The sequence below is a fragment of the Abramis brama genome, assembly GCF_963993115.1.
Source record: "Abramis brama genome assembly, chromosome: 3".
Classification (NCBI taxonomy): Eukaryota; Metazoa; Chordata; class Actinopteri; order Cypriniformes; family Leuciscidae; genus Abramis; species Abramis brama.
Window position 1 is genome coordinate 4,676,756 of NC_139965.1, and position 19,634 is coordinate 4,696,389.

Below are 19,634 nucleotides of genomic sequence, written 5' to 3' on the forward strand. Positions count from 1 at the left end.
TGCACATTTTACCTTTGTGGCAAAGCCTTATTGAAATGAATTGTTGAAATAAATGGTTTTGTGGGTTTTTTTACATAACATTGGCCATTGCTAATGACACATAGTAACTAATCTAGCTACTTTCATTAAATATATCAATTTAAGCTAAAATTTAAGAGTCTATAATTAGGCTATACTGAGCCTGATCTATTTATACCAGAGATTTTCTTAGAATGAAGTAAATACCTTTTAGAAAAATGTTACCTGGGGTAAAACTCCCCCTGCCCTGATTTGCATTTGTATAGCTCACAGCATTTTCATTTACATGTTAAAGCCTCCCCTAGAATTAGGGAGAGGGGGGTCATGGGGGGACAACTGCCAAGCAAGATCCACGTCAATTTCCGACAATTCACGTCAGTTTTCGGTGTTGCCTGCAAATTGCCGTGTGCAGTCGTAAACCTGAACTTCCACGACAATCTACAGTGCCGCTTACTGACGAAAATCCCACTTTTCATGCAGTGTGTCCAACGAGAGCTTCAATAAATGTTATACTGAATCCTTCTTGGTATCCGAGTATACATCCTGACAGTTGCGTGCACATACTCTCTAGTGGCCAAGTGTGGGTATTTGGACAGACCCCATGTTTGAGTTTCTCTGTTTTGGGCCACTTTTATCTGTTGCTGTTTGAACTGAACAGAGAAGGGTTGAGTTCAGTAGTGAAGACTGGTGATACTGGTTACTGAGAGCCTTTAAAGTTTGACTAGTGAGAGAGTTTGGGGCATTAAAAAAGACAAAATGAAGAGGAAGGGAAGACAATTGTTTTTTTTCTTTGGGAAAAAAATAGAAACGTTTTTGCTCATATATAGGCTTCTTCTTTTTCCTCTTCTGAAAGCTGAGACCCCTCACATTCACAACAGAGACGAGATAAAGACATGAAAGCTTTCATTCCCCTGAAGTCCATCTCTAATGTTAGTAAAGATTATTAGACTCATTATCCCACTGAAATAATATCATCTTCTTCTTCTGCTGTTTCAGAATAAACGTCTTTATTTCCTCCGTCTAAATACTTGATTGTGATTGGCTGGAATGTGTTCATTGTTACATTTTTAAGAATTAGTCTTATTTAGAAAATTCTTATTGTGTTTCGTGTCATACTCCTGCTGTTCTTTGTTTATAGAACATGAACACATTTGCATGTAAACACATCCTCATCACTCATTTGTTTAGGTCCACATTTAGACTTTCAGGGTGGACAATATTTGCATCTCTGACGTGAAACAGAAGCAGAAACAGTGTGTTATTGTACATGTTATTGACACATTCCATGGTCTCATTCTTTCTTATTCATCTGTTAGTTTTATTAAAGGGATATTTCACCGCTGGAAAGATGAATGTGTATTTAAATTGGGTCATTTATGTAGTAGAAATGTAAAATTATTTTAGAAGTTGGAGCCTTCTAGACTGAGAAAAGCCAGAAAATGTATTTTTGGCTCATGTGGATGAAACATAAAAACAACTCCCAGAATGCACTTGCTTCGCTGTCCTACGAGGCCACTCCTGAGCCGCAGCTGCTCCGGCCGCCTCTTGTTCCTCCATCATCCGCATCTGTTCATCACTGTATTGTGGCTCGTACAGGCAGCCACGGGCATCAGATTCGCGCACCAGATCTTCAAAATCCCCTTCTGCCATTTCATCTTCAAAACTACCTTTCGCCATTGTGGTTAGCCCACTACTCATCTTTCTCCACAGAGCAAGACTGTTAGCTTAGCTTAAAAAAAAGATGGCTGACACTATTTGTACATTCTGTGAGTGAGATCGCACCCCCTATGGGCGGGTTGAAGACATGCAGAATGAGCTTGTGCTTTGCTTTTATTTTAAACAGCCAATATACTTTGAGCCACATCCTCGATTCATGATCTTCTACTTTCTATTTAACAGCAAGTATGTTTGACTGAACAGTCACAAATAAAAACTCATGTTGATGTCATGGGGTCTTTAAAACATGTAGTGCACATTAGTATTTTAAATACCCAAAGAACATTACATTGATAGAGAAAAGACTCAAATGATACTTTTAAATTACAGAAATTAATTTTATTGTACTGATGTAAGCACATTATCTGATGATTTAAAACAATTCAAAAAGTGACTGATCAAAAACAACATGCAGAACAAACACTGTGGAGGAATGTGTCATGTCAGACATCTAGCGTGAACTTTAAAGGGGGGGTGAAATGCTATTTCATGCATACTGAGTTTTTTACACTGTTAAAGAGTTGGATTCCCATGCTAAACATGGACAAAGTTTCAAAAATTAAATTGTACGTTTGAAGGAGTATTTCTGTGCCAAAATTGTCCTTCCGGTTTGTCACAAGTTTCGGAAAGTTTTTTTCGAGTATGGGCCTGTGTGACGTCAGCTGGGGCGGAATTTCCTTATATGGGTCCTAAGGGCACTTCTCCCGGAAGACCGCGGGCGCGCGCACATCCGTAGACCAGAGAGAGAAGAGAGCGAAAGCAGTACCTCATCTAAGCGCTCTGCTCGGCTTTAGGGAAGTCAATGTCACCAAAGAAGTGGGTTTTTGGTTGCCAGGGCAAGACAACCCTGCACAGATTCCCAAAGAACCCAGCGTTAAGGGACCAGTGGATGGAGTTTGTTTTTCCAGAGCATCAACAAAGTTGTGCAAGACTGTTTGTTCCCTGCATTTCGACGATGATTGTTTTATAAACAAAGCCCAGATCGACGGATTTGCAGATCGTCTATGCTTAACCCCCTGGGGTCGGCGGTATCGCCGGCGATACCAGCTCGCTTTTTTTCTTATCAGTTAAAAAGAAATTAATTTTGCTCTGTTGACTTTGATATTACAAACAAGTTTCATACATCAATCGATTCTGTTAAATGTGTATTATTTTTGTGTATACTCACAATAAAAACAAAGTGTTGTGCTTTTTGCCAAATAAAGAAAAATAAACGTGATGCGAGTTCTGCCTTCTCTCTGTCAGTTAAGTCCATTCTGAAACGCGTCCGAAAATGAACTGTAACTCAGCGAATACTCAGTCAAACAGGCATACAGACACACAGGCATGAAGCTTGAATTCTCTTCTTTTAAATGAAGTAATTTATATAAAAAACAAATATTCTCATCTTGTGAAATCTGTATTAAAAGAGAGCGATTCCAGTCGAGCTCATTAGAGCTCATTCAAAAATAATGTGACCACGCCCCGGAGAGCGCGCGCTATTCAAACGCAAATGTCTGAGGTAATCCGCGCAATCCTGTGAACGCCCCCATATCAGCTCGAGAAAACACAAGTTTATTCAGATCATTACTTGTTTACACCGTCTCGCAGCGCTGTGAGGAATAATAATAATGGAAAATGTCCCTCAGAAGTGCGGGTATTTCGAGGAGCAAGGATCCGACTAAGCTGAGGAATACTGTAGTAAGTTTTTTTCCTTCTCAAGTGAATCGGGTTTCTGTTTATGAATGAATGAACGGCAGAGATGCGCGCTGTTTACCACAGCTGGCAAAAAGACAGTTTAAATTGAAATCGCGTTTAATGTTTTAGCAAACTGTATTGCTATACTGAGATGAGTAAAAATCGACTGAAATATGTTGAAATAAAATGTAGGCTATTTGTATAAGCAACGTATTAAACTGCAAATTAACATTTATATGCCCTAATATTTCATAAAAACAACGTTACTGTCAGGCGAAATATGAAAGAACATTTTGTTGACTAGATTTGGGTACAGTTTTTACTGTAGAATATACTGTAAGATTACACTTGAATTGTTGTTGTAATTGTAACCTTTTTAATAAAAAAATATATTTAAAAGGTAGATGTAAACAAACTATTAAAAGGTAAATATTATTTTTTTCTTTAAAGCCACACCGTGTAACTTTTCAACCTTCATAATATATTACCAAGACCCTTGTGATGGTACATCGACTTACAATAGGTTGAATGACACGTCTGCCATAGCCTGACGGGGTCTGTATCGCTTTTACTGGCACTATGTAACTTCGGGGTTCGGGTAGTAACCAGAGCACAAAAAGAACTACAAAATTCGACTGCTTTACGGCATACGTCACTTCCCCCACCACTTCGTCAAATTCGGACGTGAGCGTTTATATACTGTCTATGGACGTGAGATGCCAACCAGCGTTTGTTTTCGGCTTTCGTGCGTATGTTTTTGTCATGGGGGCTGTTGTGTTTAGACCTGACCACTTCATGCGTTTTCTCAGATCGGATAGCTATCCGATCGTGAAAAAAAACAGGTGTAAATGCCCTCCGAAACGCATTCAAGACGCTCAAACCACTTCAGGAGGAGGTCTGATACGCATTCCAGACGAAACTGAACAAGTGTAAATGCATCTGGTTGTTTAAACCACATATGTAAATTGTACTCCTCCCAAAAATGCTAAAAAATAAATAATAAAAAAACTGTGTGAGAGCGTGTTATAGGCTATATGTTATTGCCAGATATGACGACGCGCTGGAACACGCATCACCGCAGATGAGCAACTGAGCATCAGATCATCAAGCCAACGTGCAAACTATCGCAAATCAAAGTGAAAGTAAGTCGCAGATGCTTAACACACAATCAACATCATCATTAAAAGTAAAGAAACAAAATGATCTTACCAGGGCTGTTACTGCTCTCTCTTATTGCGGTCTTTGATTTAGAAATTTTAGCTGATGATCAATAAAATGCAGCTCATATCTGTTGCTTTCGGTGACGTGCACTCAATTAAATCTGCATATAGCGCGAGAATTGAAGATCGGATTTAAATCCGTTTCGCAAAAACACATTTATGTGACCAGGTGTAAAGAGAATCTTTTTGATAAATCTGATAGCTATCCGATCTGAGAAAACGCACGAAGTGGCAGTAAATAAATCTCTTATTTGTAAACTTGTTTGCATTCTATGTTGTATGTTGTTGCGCTTGCTTGTAGTATGTCATTTTTTTTACATGCTGTTCATTCATCCATTGCTGATAATTAGACCAGTCCAATAATTTCCACATATGTCTAGCTAGCTTTCTATTATCAGAGCTGTTAACAGACAACAAACACTCGTTCTCTAAGGCCTACGTGTTTTTTGCGTTATGTTTTATTGCCTAGCTTGCCTCACGAACTAGTTTGCCAGCTGAACTCAGGTGTTGTGAGGTGTATTTATCACGTAGTCCTGAGGGATATCAGACGACGCTGTTGTATTTACGACAGTGCAAGTATTCCACAGCGACTCTAGGGGTCGCTGTTTGACAAAAACACAATTTCTCCACAGTGTCCCTTTAAATAATTTGTATTGTGTTTTATTAGTGACAAATTTGGGGAGAGGATAAATATTCCAAAACTGAAAATACAGTATGAGAATTAACTGCACAATTACTAGACATGTTTACCTTGGATATTATACAATTTGCAAGCACAATTTGTGGAAAAATAAAAAAAAATTGCGATGCTTCCAACTGTGAACCAATTTGGTAGTGTATATATATATATATATGTGTGTGTGTGTGTGTGTATGCATATATATATATGTGTGTATGTATGTGTATATATGAAGAGTTCAGATGCAAAAGCCTCTAAATGCCATCTGAAATTTTCTTCTAGAATGATCATTTTTATGAAGCTTGTATATTTAAGTTAGCTATAGGTGACACACCTGAATGAATGGCTCATTAAGTATGCAGGGGCACTGTCTCATCAGGTGTGAACCACTAAATATGCATGATCGTTTACGCCCCATCCGCATATTGCCTTTCCAAACTAAAAGTGTTTCACAAAACTAAAATCAATGTATCGTTTTATGTGAATGATTAGACAGGATGAGTTTCACATCATTTTGAAGAAAAAACTCTAGGCGACAACATCCATTATTCAGAAGTCTTATTGACACATATTTAGTATGTGTTTTGTGGCCTTATTTCAGAAACTTTCATTTTTAGTTTTTTCAATAACCATGCATAAACATTATTCTCTCAAAAATGAAAACATGTACATACATGTGGCTCACATATGATGGTAGTCCTGTTTGTGCTAAATAGAGTGTAATTTTTTTTTGCAATTGATATGTTTATAAGCAACTGAAAAAAGCACAAATGTCAGGGCATGTCAGAACATCTCAAGGACCCCAAAAACACCTCAGACCCCAGAGGGTTAAGGATCGAGCAGTCACAATGATAAAGGTTCGCGGTCGTGCGTTGGAACCACAGGCGGTGAGTAAAACTGCTTCAAATGTCTCTGTGTGTTGTTAGCTCGGCGCGCAAGCACAGCAAGTAAACAACATGATCACGTATAGTTAATGTATCTATGGAGCATGCGATGTATGGCGTGTGTGTGTTTAAATACATGTGTTTAGCTGGCCACTGTAGGTGTCTGTTTGTTTATTGAAACTGCTCGTGATTCTTTAGCTCCGCCCACACGGCCCGCCTCCAGCCGCTCGGTTTTTTCCTGAAAGACTCGGTACAGCCTATCTTTCTTTTATATATATAATAAAACTAAAGACTTTTTGGAGATATGAAAGATGCAATACTACTCTATAGGTACTCAAGATTAACAGGAGATTGAGTGAAAATGAGCATTTCACCCCCCCTTTAAGATATCTGGAGGTGATGGATGGATTGTGTGTGTTTGTGAGGATCTGCTCACCTTCATGACAAACAAAAGGAAATCGGTTGTTGCAAGAGATGTCATTCCATTGTCCCTGAGAATTTGGTCTGATCACTGTACAGTTTTCATCACCTCCACCATTAGGTTCACCAGTATTCCAGTATCTGAATGAGGAGTTACTCTGATCTGACCACTGCCATGAGTCTCTGAACAGACCGATCCAGATCCATGATGCAGATGATTGATGAACACTAATGAAATTCTTAACCTGTTGATTCTCATTCTGGTTCCTCACACTGACCAGATCATTGTGATTCTGTCTGCAGTAACTCTGAGCGTCTCTCCAGTTCTTCGTCTGATTGACAAAGACGAGTCCTGTGTTCGGGTGTATGAAGAAAAACAAAACAGTTTCATAAAAAAGTGTGTTCATTATTCATTATTCTTATGCTGCTTTATGTTTTGCACACACACACACACACACAACAGGGGCGAGGCCAGAAATGTTCAAGTGGGCCTTTATAAAACAGGATAGGCAAAGCTTAGAGTATGAAAACTGCACGCCAAATTTCCAAGGAAAAAAAATATATAATTACGGGTGTGACTCTGTTACGTTGAAGCGCACTCACTCCTGAAATTGTTATGATTGACAGTGATAACCGTAGCGACGGACGGGACAAAACATTTGTCAAAATAAACCTGAGCATTAAGTGCTGTAGTGTAAATGCAGACTTATAGACCCACAGTAACATAGACAAGAATAAGAAAACAGGTCTGTGTTGTCAGGGTAATTTTAGCAGCTTTAAAGATAATTTTATAAAGCACACTTTTTTCACGTGTCCATTTTAAAGCAATGTTTAAAAATCCGCCAATTTGATTTTTTTTATTAAAGGGGTCATATAATGGCATTTTTGTACAAGCTAATATGATTCTTTAGGGTCTAAATTAAAAGTTTGTAATATACTTTAATTAAAAATTCTCATTAGTATTGTAAGAAAACACTCATTTTACCTGGTCAAAAACAGCTCTGTTTTCAGCACGCCGTTTCAGTGCATGTGTCTTTAAATGATAATGAGCTTTGCTCACCCCGCCCCTCTGTTCTGTGCGTACACCGTTTGTAACACAATAACGCTTCGTTCATTATAAACGTGGGATTATGAATTATATTGAAAACGTCGTACATAGAAAACATGCCATAATGTACCCTGAGTGTAAAAATAGCCACATTCATCGTGAAGCGTGCAAGCTATTTGCAAAGATTAATATAAAGATTAATATAAAGGTTAATAAAACGTTACACTCACTTGTTCTTCTGGAGGTTCAGCAGGAACACGAATAGTTGGTACTGATCCTTTTTTCTGGAGCAGCTTCTTAGCAAAAACAGCTTTATACTGACCCTCGTTTGTAAAGCAGTCTCGAGTCTGGTGAAATGATTCGCGCAAACATGACAGCATTGACGTTGATCGTGGGGAATATTCCCTTCGAAAACAAACTCAGCCACTGCGTCTTCAGCTGTACGGATTTAGAAACATCATCAATATGACTGCTGTGTTCGTTATTGCACCCAAGAACAGAACACCACAATCGTTAGACGCCATTCTACTCAGCACTCCAGCTATCAACAATGAACGCGCGTCGGCGTGTGTTATGATTGACAGCTCGCTCACGAGGGCGGGTCTGTGTTTGAAACGCTGCTGTCAATCACCCATCGTGGGAGGGGCGTCGATATTGTGACGTCACAATATCGAACAGCTTGATTTGAGACAGGAGGAAACATATAAGAAGATAAAAAAAAAAAACACTGGATGGATTTTTATCATTTTATGATGGTTGTGTACAGGCACTGCCAACACACATTTCAGTACAATCAACTTGTAAAAGTGCATGTACCATTATATGACCCCTTTAAATCTAAATATATTTAAAAGTATTTAATGCATTATTTTATTAGCATTAATGATTTTTTATTTTAGCTATTTTATAATAAATCCAAAAGCAAAACATGAAAATAACTACATTAGTGTCACGTGTCAGTGTTTGTTTGGACTTTCAGTTTGTATTTTGATTGGTTCCTGTTCTCCTTTGTTCTTTTCCCGCCACTCCTTCATATCCATGGTTACTGTCATTATCAGTTCAGGGCTGCGTTCAGCCCCGACAAAACGTTGCACAACGTTTTTTAAACAGAAACGGTGATGCGTTGAACACACTGTTCTGATGACGCAAGAGTTGCAACTATGGCAGCTGAGAAGGCCATTCTTTGTATTCTTTGTGAATAATTTTCGGAGCCTGATGAAGTCGGTATAAATATATGTTTAATAATACTACAAAATATGCCCGATGTTACAGTTACTGCACTTGCCGCCCAGAACAAAAGAGAACATCCCAATCGAGTGAAGGCATTGCTGAAACTGAAACTGAAGCACACATTTTACCTAATTCAGACTAAAACACATCTATTTAGCCTCACATTCTGACTTTATTTGTAGTTCATACTGTTTTAATACCCTGTATTTTCTTTCTCATTTTTAGGAAAAGCACTTAATTACCATTGTTTATTTCTATACCAAATGTCATACACTTGCAATGAAGCTAAAAATATAAACAACTACATCATTATGTTGATGTCCTATATTTTTACAATAAAACTTACGACAAACATGTCTTATAATATCCTTAATTGTTGTGTATACCGAGCTGCATCGAACACATTTGTAAATTACTTTCCTTGAACCCCTTGTGCGAGTTCACTTTAATACCGCATGCTTTATATACATGTTGCTGATGATTGGACTGCAGTTCTGACACACCCACCAAACAAGAGAAAACGTATCTCAAACCCCGTTGCACACCGGTGCACGCCGTTTCCAGGAAACATGACATTCAACCCGGAAACCGTAGCAAAACGTTGCGCTCCGTTTTGAACTTGAACATGCCCCAGTTGTGTCACCTGTTTAGTCATCATCATCATCTGTATCACCTGTGTTCTATTAATCATTGTCATCTGTGTTTGTATTTACGTTCCGTCTGTTCAGTCACTGTTGGGGCTCGTTCTTCGTACGTTGCTTATTACATCCGAGATCAAATGACACATCCAAGATGATATCATCGTGGTAATCATGATCCGGCTAATTGGGTTCTTCGAACTCACCAGAGGGTTGTTCCATAAAACAAGATTAGAATACAAGCCAGTGTAACCCCTCTCACCGGGTCCTTCACACCCCGCTCCGTGCGGGTCTCGAACCCGGGGTTCCGGCATGAAAGTCAGGCGCTCTAACAAGGAGGCTAAAGACTGCAGCCTCTAGCATCTGTCGCTAGAGCGCCTATTGAGATCAGAGGAGTGAGGTTTACTCGCACAGCAACTACTAGCTAGCCTCCGTTACACTAGGCTTATTTTGGTTAGTCAGACTTTTTGTCGGTGGATTCCATTTCATAAAGCAAACTTAAAATAGTTCAAACTCAGTTACCCTGGCAACTTATGCTGGGAAACTAGCCTGGTCCAGGGCAGGCTAACTGTCAGGCTAAGCCTCAGCGGTTACACAGATCCTCTAACACTGACCGACAAGAACACAATGATATTACCACTGACACTCTCTCATACCATTATTGGACTTTATTAACCACTATTAGTCCAAAAATAAATACACAGTATACAGAAAATCAACTTAAATAAGGCTACAATGATAAATTAGACAATATATATATATATATATATATATATATATATATATATATATATATATATATATATGAAGAGTTCAGATGCAAAAGCCTGTAAGTGCCATCTGAAATTTTCTTCTAGAATGATAATTTTTATCAAGCTTGTACATTTAAGTTCAGTAATTTCACTCAACTTACAATTAATAGGTAATCTTCATTGCCAAGTGAAATTACTGAACTTAAATATATTCTGAATTAGATTTTTTTAAACGAATATTGAACATTTGAAATTTAACAAATTGAAATGTTTTTATGGCTGAATTTTATAGACCTGTATTTTCAAACAGCTATTTTTTTTTTGTTCTGAATTCGTATACTGCAAATATTCAGTTTAAAAAAATACAGATTCAAGTTTTCAAGATGAAGAAATTCGGAACTTCAAATTCAGTTTTCTAAAATTCAAGTTCAAAAATTCAAGTTCAAAAATTCAGATCTTACAGAAAGTAGGTCACAGGTCATCCACAGGGAAGAGTAAAGGATCTCAGATAAGTCGAACAGAGCATTTGCACTGCAGTGGTTTTCTGCCGCAAACGCGGTGGTGGTTCAAGAGAATCCGTGTATCTTTCGTTCAGTCGTTTTTTTATTTAATATTAAGAGTAGAAAAATGAGAAAACAGCTTGAGTATTAGATTTCTAATATGTAAATAATTCAAATTTACACAATTCAAATTCAAATCATATTGTCATATTTTAAGCTCCATACGCTTAATGATTTCATAAAAACGCTGAATTTGGTTGACGTTTGGAGATCAGGGAACCCCTCGAGTAGAAATTATACCTTTTTCTCAGCACAACATCTCTCTTTTTCTAGAATAGATTATCTACTATGCTCCGAGGAACTTTTGAACTCTTTTGACAGCTATTCTTGCAGATCATAATTATTTAATGGTAGAATTTGAATGTGCTCCATTTGTTGAAAGATCTCCGCGGTGGCGTTTTAATATCTCTCTTTTACAGAACAATAAGTTCGATGAAGACTTCAAAGCCGGTCTGTCCGAATTTCTTTCATTTAATATTGGTTCGGTTGAAGACCCTATTTTTGTCTGGGAAGCTACGAAAGGTTTTATCAAAGATTTTTCTATAGCCTTTGCTAACTAACGTAAAAAAGGCACATAATCAGAGAATTGACCATTTAGAAAAAGAATGTCAAAAACTTGATTTGTCACTAAAATCTTCTTTCTCTAATTCAAATTATAAGACGCTTCAGACCCTTAAAGCGGAATTGAACGATCTTTTGAGAAGGAAAGCAGAATTTGTGATTCACAGAACCAGACAGTCCTATTACTTTAGTGGTGCCAGACCGAGCAAACTTTTAGCCTTAAGACTGAAGCAAAATCAGGCAAAAGCCTACATTGAAAAAATTAAGCACCCTTCTAAAGGACTGGTTGGGAATAGCAAAGAAATTAATTCCTCATTTTCCGATTTCTTTTCCAAACTCTATACGTCTGAACTTAATCCCTCAAGCTCAAGTTGTACTGCCTTTTTGCAGTCTCTTACTCTACCTCGACTTAGTCATGAGGAAGCTGAATCTTTAGGACAGCCAGTTACTTTGGAGGAACTTAAAGGGGCGTTACAAGGTGCTACGAAAGGCAAGGCGCCAGGTTTAGACGGGATCCCTGCAGAATTATTTCTTAAATATTTTGATCTTCTCGGACCTGTCTTCCTGACTGCCATCCACGCGGCAGTAGAGGTGGGCGCCTTTCACCTGCAGATGAATACGGCACTTATATCGCTGATACCCAAAAAAGGGAAAGATCATACGGATTGTGCAAACTACAGACCCATTGGTTTGCAAAACACTGATATAAAAATGTATGCCAGAATTCTCGCCTTGCGACTACAGCGATATGTGCATTTTTTAGTCCACCCTGACCAGTCTGGCTTCATGCCTAATAGATTAGCGGCGGACAACATTCGGAGACTATTGCATGTCATTCATGAATCCCAGGGTTGTCCCACTCCAGCTGCGGTTCTTTCGTTGGATGCAGAGAAGGCGTTTGACAGGCTGGAGTGGGACTACCTCTGGTCTGTTTTGGAGGTGTTCAGTCTGGGCAAAGGCTTCATAAACATGATAAGAGTTTTATATAGAAACCCCACGACCTCTGTTATGACTAATGGAGTACATTCTTTACCCTTTAATTTACAACGAGGCACAAGACAAGGGTGCCCATTATCCCCTATGCTATTTGCAATGTCACTCGAGCCCCTAGCCCAACTGATAAGACAGGAAAATGTCTGTTCAATCTCAGTTAACTCTCATAAGCAGCATATATCACTCTTTGCCGATGATATTTTACTGTTTATCTCGGATCTTCAAGTTTCATTTCCCCAGATACTGAAGGTGTTTGAAAAGTCCAGTGGGCTCTCTGGGTACAGAATTAATTGGGATAAATCCTCTTTGCTTCCACTTAATAGCATGGCTAAGAAAGTTAGATTACCTTGTAATATCTCCATACAATATTCAATAAGTTACTTAGGTATTGTTGTTCACTCTTCCCTCCATGGCAAACCTGATGCCAATTATCTACAAATTCTAACTAAGGTTGAACAAGATCTCCAAAAATGGACCTCGTTGCCATTATCATTACATGCCAGAAATAGCGAGTGTTAAAATGAATGTTTTGCCACAAATCAATTTTCTTAGCTCCATGATTCCGTTACCTGCACCTAAAATGTTTTGGCACAAACTTAATTCTAAAATTCGTAAATTCATCTGGAATGGCAAGCAACCCAGATTGAAATTTGAAACACTGCAGCGTGCAAAACATAATGGTGGGTTAGCGCTTCCGAATTTCGAATTGTATCATAGGTCCTCTCAAATCAAATTCATAAAGGATTGGCTAGACCCGCTCTCTAGGGTTCCTTGGAGAGAGATAGAGGAGAGCTTAGCTGGCAAATACAGGTTAGAAGATATACTGTTTTCTGGGCTAAACAACAAGCAATGTTTGCAAGCTTTTGGTCCAATCATGGCCTACACAGTAGTCAATTTCAAACTTATGGAAAAATGTATTAATTTTTCGCATATTTGCCACACCCATACACCTATTTGGTATAATAATAATATCCGTTCGGGAGGTATACCATTTTTCTCTAGAGACTGGATGCAGAAGGGCATTTATACATTGAATGATATTGCTGGTCCTAAACGCTTGTTAAGCTTTCAAGAACTGTGTGAGAGGTATGGACCAGAGCCCTCTTCTTTGTTTTTATATCTGCGCCTAAGGTCGGCCATGAAGGCCTATGGGGTGCCCTGGGGGGAAACACTTCATATACATCCGATCATTGCTTGGTTTGAATCATCCTCTTCTAGTCACTTCACTTCATGGATGTACGGGAAGGCCTTAAAGGCTTCAGCAAATCGCCTAGCTATAAAGTGTGCATGGGAAAGAGATTGTGAACAACAGGAGGATGTCACCGACTGGGGAGGAGTATGGCAGAACATTTTTACTTCATCTAGGAATCCTAATCACCAACTGATTCACTATAACTTCTGTCACAGAACTTATTGGACCCCACTCAAAAGACATTGTATTGACTCCTCCTTCAGTCCTTTTTGTGATAAATGTCCTGACCAACAACTTGGTTCCTTTTTCCATATGATGTGGGAATGTGAAAAGGTTAAACATTTTTGGACTGATGTATGTGGTATCTTATCGAAAATCATTGAATATCCGATTCCAGTGACACCCTCGGTATTATTACTGAATGATGACTCTCAGTTTGACTTCTCTAAGCTGCAAAAAATTGTCTACCTAGCCGGTTTAACGTCTGCAAAAAAACTCATAGCTCAACATTGGCTCCCACCACATACCTTGGATATTTTCAAGAGGTTGTTTCAACTTCGGGACATTATAATGTTAGAAATATCCACAGCTCGGGTGAACTTGGCTCAAATCTCAACACTAAAAATATGGACAACAGCTGCTGATAAGGTCTCCAAGTATATTGCGCAAAGCAATGTTCAGGACTCAGTTTGAACACTTCAACACTTTATCCCATTTCTTTATTTTTAATTCTTATTTTTTATTGTTTTTTATAAATGGTTTTATCATTCCTGTGACTGTTTTTCTGTAGACTTATCTGTCCATTTTGTATCCCATTATAAAGAGACCGCGGGGTGGGGTGGGAGGGATTGGTAGATGTGTTGTTGTTTGTTGTGTTTCTTTTTGCCATGTTTATTGTCAAAAATTGAAAATCTAAAAAAAATAAAATAAATATATATATGTGTGTGTGTGTGTGTGTGTGTCTACTGTATTTATAGATATATAGATAGATAAATACAATATGTATACTACAGGTTTTCTTTTTTTACTTGAATGTTTTGTGCCCAAGATTTAATTAGATTGTTTTAAAGATTTATAAATACATTTCTCTCTGGTTTTGTTTGGCAGTTTGTCTGGTTTTTGTTTTAGTACATGTTTATGATTATTAGAAGAACATTAACACAATCTAAAAAAAAGCTTTGTAAAGCAGAAGTTAAAATCACAAAATTAAAAATAAATAATTACAAAAGCACAGTATAAATTTTAACTGGTAAGATGAATCTTAGCTTAGTAATTGACAGTATATTAGCCTACATTTGATTTACCCCATTACAATAGTCCCTTTACAGTTATTGCTATCATAAAAATACACTTGTAGGTTTAAAATTATAACAAATATTTTAGCATATTTATTTATATATTATGTACTTTATTATGTCTTTCAATTCAAACACATTTAACACAATTATACAAATGGACAGTTCCTTTAAAGACATCATATTTTCCCCCAATAAATATTCCTTATTTTTCCTTCTACTTTTTTTTTCTTTTGTGATAATACCCACCAACACATACATATAAATAAAACAATAAATAAATATTAATAAAAATGTAACATTCACATATTTATATCAAACTCTTATAATTACACATAATTCCTAATAGTTATTCAAGTAATATTATTTAAATATCAAATATTCAATATTAAATAAGTAAATAAATAAAATAACAAATAACTAGAAATAAAAGGGAGGGAGGGTTATATACAAATGTAGTTAATGTAGGCTAATATATATTCCTTTATTTTATGGAATATTCTTTGATTTTAGAGTTGCACATATCTTTTCAAAATGTATACATTTGCTCTTAATTTCATGTTATCCTCTCCATAATGTACTTTAGAAACTAAATCTACTCATTTAAAACTGGGGATTCTTGCTTTCTCCAAAAAATTATTGCATTAAAAGCTGTAATTCTCAGCATTCTAAATAAGTATACCTCATCTTTATTAAGTAGCATAGGTCCTATACCCAAAACTATATTTTGTATCTATATATTTAGTTTCTTAAAAAAAAACAAATCTTCCCTGAATTAGGCTACTTCTGTTCATTTTTTTTATTAGAAGTATAAAATATATGAGTGTAATGAGCTAGAAGTTCACTGCAACTTATCCAACATCCTAAAGATAAATTATTATAATTAGAAGATATTTCTGTTGTTATAATATATTGCATATTAATTTGCCAAGCAAAATGTATATTTTTAGTCAGAATTATTGCGCTCCTATTTGGCGCGCATGCGCGCAGCAGCGCTCCTTCAATATGAAGATTAGCAGCAAAATGGATACATTTGCACGACTTTATAATATTTACAGATGGAGAATATAACTGTAAAATGTAAGTTTTGCACTGAGGGGGAAAAAAACGTCACAAACGCATAAAACAGCACACACGCTGTTTGATGGTGGATCGATTTGATCCACGATCGACCTCTAGGGCTGCTTAAGAAATGCGTGCACACGCAATTATCTAGACTAGGGGCCCGTTCTTCGTACGTGGCTAACTCAGTTAGCTGGATTTGATTGTTGGCGATTTGGCATGATCTTGGATTGTTTGGTTCTTCAACGCTCATCCTGGACTTGCTGTCATAGCAACAGGTGCGCAAACTTAAACCTGCTCAGGAGCAGCTCATTTCATGTTAACAGGATTAGACTGCGGCTTCATAAGCGGAGCTGATACGGAAGTCCAGCGCAGCGCGATAGTGCACTTTCTGAGATATTTTTCTCGTGATTCGTGAGATTGTCGTTTTTTGTCGCTTTTAGGTTTAAAAAACAGTTTAAGGGTTTTTTTTGTGGCATTTCCAAGCCACTTAAGACCCAACGTTGTAAAGCAGTTTTTTTTTTTTTAGGCTATCATAATTTTTTATGAAGATCATACAATCATGACCATGCCGATTACAGATATGTGTCACTCAGGCTTCACTAACGTGATTGATAGACTATAGGCTACCATAGACTGCCATCAAGGCCTCAATGAAGGGGATTATGTGAACAGAAAGGGGGTTCACAGTGTAAATGTGCAGCCCAGTTACTATTGGGATTCTTAATATTCCAGATTATATCAAATAAAAAAGGCAATTGACTAAAATCTTCCATATCACAAATGTGAAAGCAAAATGGCCAGGATCTGTGCATGACTTAAGAATTTTCAGAGATTCACATTTATGCACATTATTTGAAAGTGGTAAGAAAAGTTCCACAATTAAATATCAAGCAATGAAATTATAATAGCAATAGCAATAGCAATAGCAGCGTTGCTGATCAATGTTTCTACTATCGATACATATCCCCTTTTAACCAGCGCATGAACGCGCAATTATCTCAGATAACTCAATCCAGCGATACTAATCATAAACAACAGGTGTGTTCGAAGAACCTAATTAGCCAGATCAGGATTAGCTCGATGATATCATCCTGGATGTGTCATTTGATCTCGGATGTAATAAGCAACGTACGAAGAACGAGCCCCAGGCCTTTCATCATTAAACACCTTCATAAAATGGTGAGTTAGCTTTTATATTTACATTTTAATATACAAAAACAGGTTTTATGAAATCATAAAGTAACGTTTTGGAAATGGATTTTAACCAAATGAACTGAGATTTTATATACTTTTTTCAGAGCATACAAACTATTGGAGACCTTTACAAGACTCTAGATGTACTGAGATCCTTGGCTGATGATTTGGAGATGGTCCACTTCAACACAACCGTCAGCAGTCTGACAGGAGGTGTAATGGGATTGGCTGGAGGAATCACATCTGTAGTTGGGCTTATTCTGGCTCCGTTCACTCTTGGAGCTTCTCTGATAGTAACAGGAGTGGGAATCGGTGTAGCGGTAGCTGGTGGAGTAACATCTGGTGTGAGCAACATAACAAACATGGTTAACCAGCAAACAAACCGACAGAAGATCAAAATGATGATAACAGAGTTCCAAGAAAAAATTACCTCCACAATTTGCTGTATCCAAAACATCCAAATAGCAGTGGAAAATTTAGAAAAAGAGTTTTCCACAAGCAATAGGTTGTTTCCCAATGCACAAGCTGGAACGAGTGCTGGAGCTCGACTTGGACGAGGACTGGGAGGAATTCCGGAGCTTCTCCGTTTAATTGAAGTTGTAAATGTTGGGAAAGTTGCAGCTCAGGCTGCGAGAGTCGTCCGTGTGGCTGAAACAGCTACAGGAGTTTTATCTGCACTTTTTGTAGCTGTTGACGTCTTCTTTGTTTTTCTCGACTCCGTAGAAATCCACAAACTCCGCCAAGATTACGCTTTAAGAGAGAGTGAACGAGAATCAGAATCCACCAGCAACCAAACCACTGGGTCGACTGAGAAGACGTCAAATAACAGCGACACAGCAGATCTGCTGCCCGCAGACACTCAACAAGCAGAAGAGCTGAAGTCTGAGACCATGACATTTGTCACAAAAATAAAGGAGACAACAGAGGAACTTCAAGCGATCCTGGATACACTACGAGACGCAATGCACCCAAACTGAGAAACACTTCTAACTAATAATTATCAGAGCTGGCAGTTTGTAATGTTCAGTATATTCTTTCATCGTAGAAATATGTATTGATTATAGTAGTAGCAAAGGTTAGGTAATGGTCCATATTCGGGTTTTCATAATGAAGTCACTAAATCGCTGGTTAGGATAATGCTCAAAGAAAATTTAGGAAGCAAAAAATGAGTATTTTCACTCCTAATTAATTGTTAACAATGTACATTGGGACGTGGCCTTTATTTACATGATGTTTTGAAAATGTAAGCAAAAAACTTTTCCTGTCTTTGTGAGTAGCTGATAAATGTAATGTTTCTTTCTACTGTGTTTGTATAATGCAGTTGTACGGAAATATGTGATAGTTTTGATTGAGGATTAACAGAGTGAAACCTAATTGGCCTATCAAACCCAGGCTTATTTATTGTTTTGTTTTTTTATGTATAAATGAGCAGGTCTGACGAGATTTTAGCGTAAGACAGACACTGGCGATCGATGAATAAAAACTTACATTCAGGTGTGGTCTTGGAATAATTATAACCAGAAAGAAATGTGCCACTTCAGCCTATCAGAATGTGTGCAGAAAAAAAACCCTACCAAGTACAAACTAATACAAGTTTGAATTTGAAATCATACCCTGACATACAATGTCAAGCTAATATTATACCCGAAAAGACAATTTCATGCAAAATTTATGATCCATTTCACAGGACATTTACATTTATTCATTTTGCAGACTCTTTTATCCAAAGCGACTTAGAAATGAGGAATACAGTAAGCGATTTATTGTGAAGAGGCAAATAAACACAAGAAGTGCTCAAAAGACAAAGTTTTAGACATTGCTTTGAGTAGCATAAGCTAGAATAGGGAGATCGTAAATGGGTTCGTTCCACAAGCAAGGAACAGTGAACAAAAACAGAGTCGGAGAACTGCAGGTATCTGGAAATTTAAGCACTTCTTGCCGCTCGCCGTTCCTTAAGTGAAGCATTTGGATGTTGACTGGTGATCTGTTATATGTTAATGACATTAATTACGCAGCATTTACAAAGAGGAGATCGTAAACCATTCAGCTGCGCATAATTTCAACTTTAATTTCAAGATTAATTTATTTTCCAATTTATAAATTTCACTTCTGGAAGAGAGACGTACGCACGTTTTCTGTGATTATGTTCATTCTTTGACTCACACATTCGCACATTTGAGAAATTATCGTAAGATCAAATGTAGGACGGTTTCTACACAACATTTTATAAATGAGGCCCAATGTCTGTTGATGTGAGCGAGTTTTGGCATCAACAGAACTTAAATTTCATCCAGTTTATTAGCAACAAAGCACATCAGTGTGAATCATGCAATATCCGTCTTATATCTCGATTCTGATCTGATCCATTACTAAAAGTGAGAACTGTCCATTTTGACTGCACTTATTTCAGTCCTCCCCTCAATGCAGGGAACAAACAATTCTAATGTAATGAACATTTCCAGTGTTCTTGATCTACTGTACACTTCACCTAG

General features: G+C 37.5%; 1 protein-coding gene across 1 annotated transcript; it reads left to right on the forward strand.

Annotated features, from left to right (window-relative positions):
- Window positions 1–17,101: 17,101 nt before the first annotated feature.
- Window positions 17,102–18,206, forward strand: LOC311079146 (uncharacterized protein). The gene is made up of 2 exons (XM_084108352.1): window positions 17,102–17,127; window positions 17,247–18,206. Exons 1-2 carry the CDS (start codon window positions 17,125–17,127, stop codon window positions 18,117–18,119), a joined length of 876 nt encoding a protein of 291 aa, XP_083964478.1. The 5' UTR covers window positions 17,102–17,124; the 3' UTR covers window positions 18,120–18,206.
- Window positions 18,207–19,634: the final 1,428 nt, after the last annotated feature.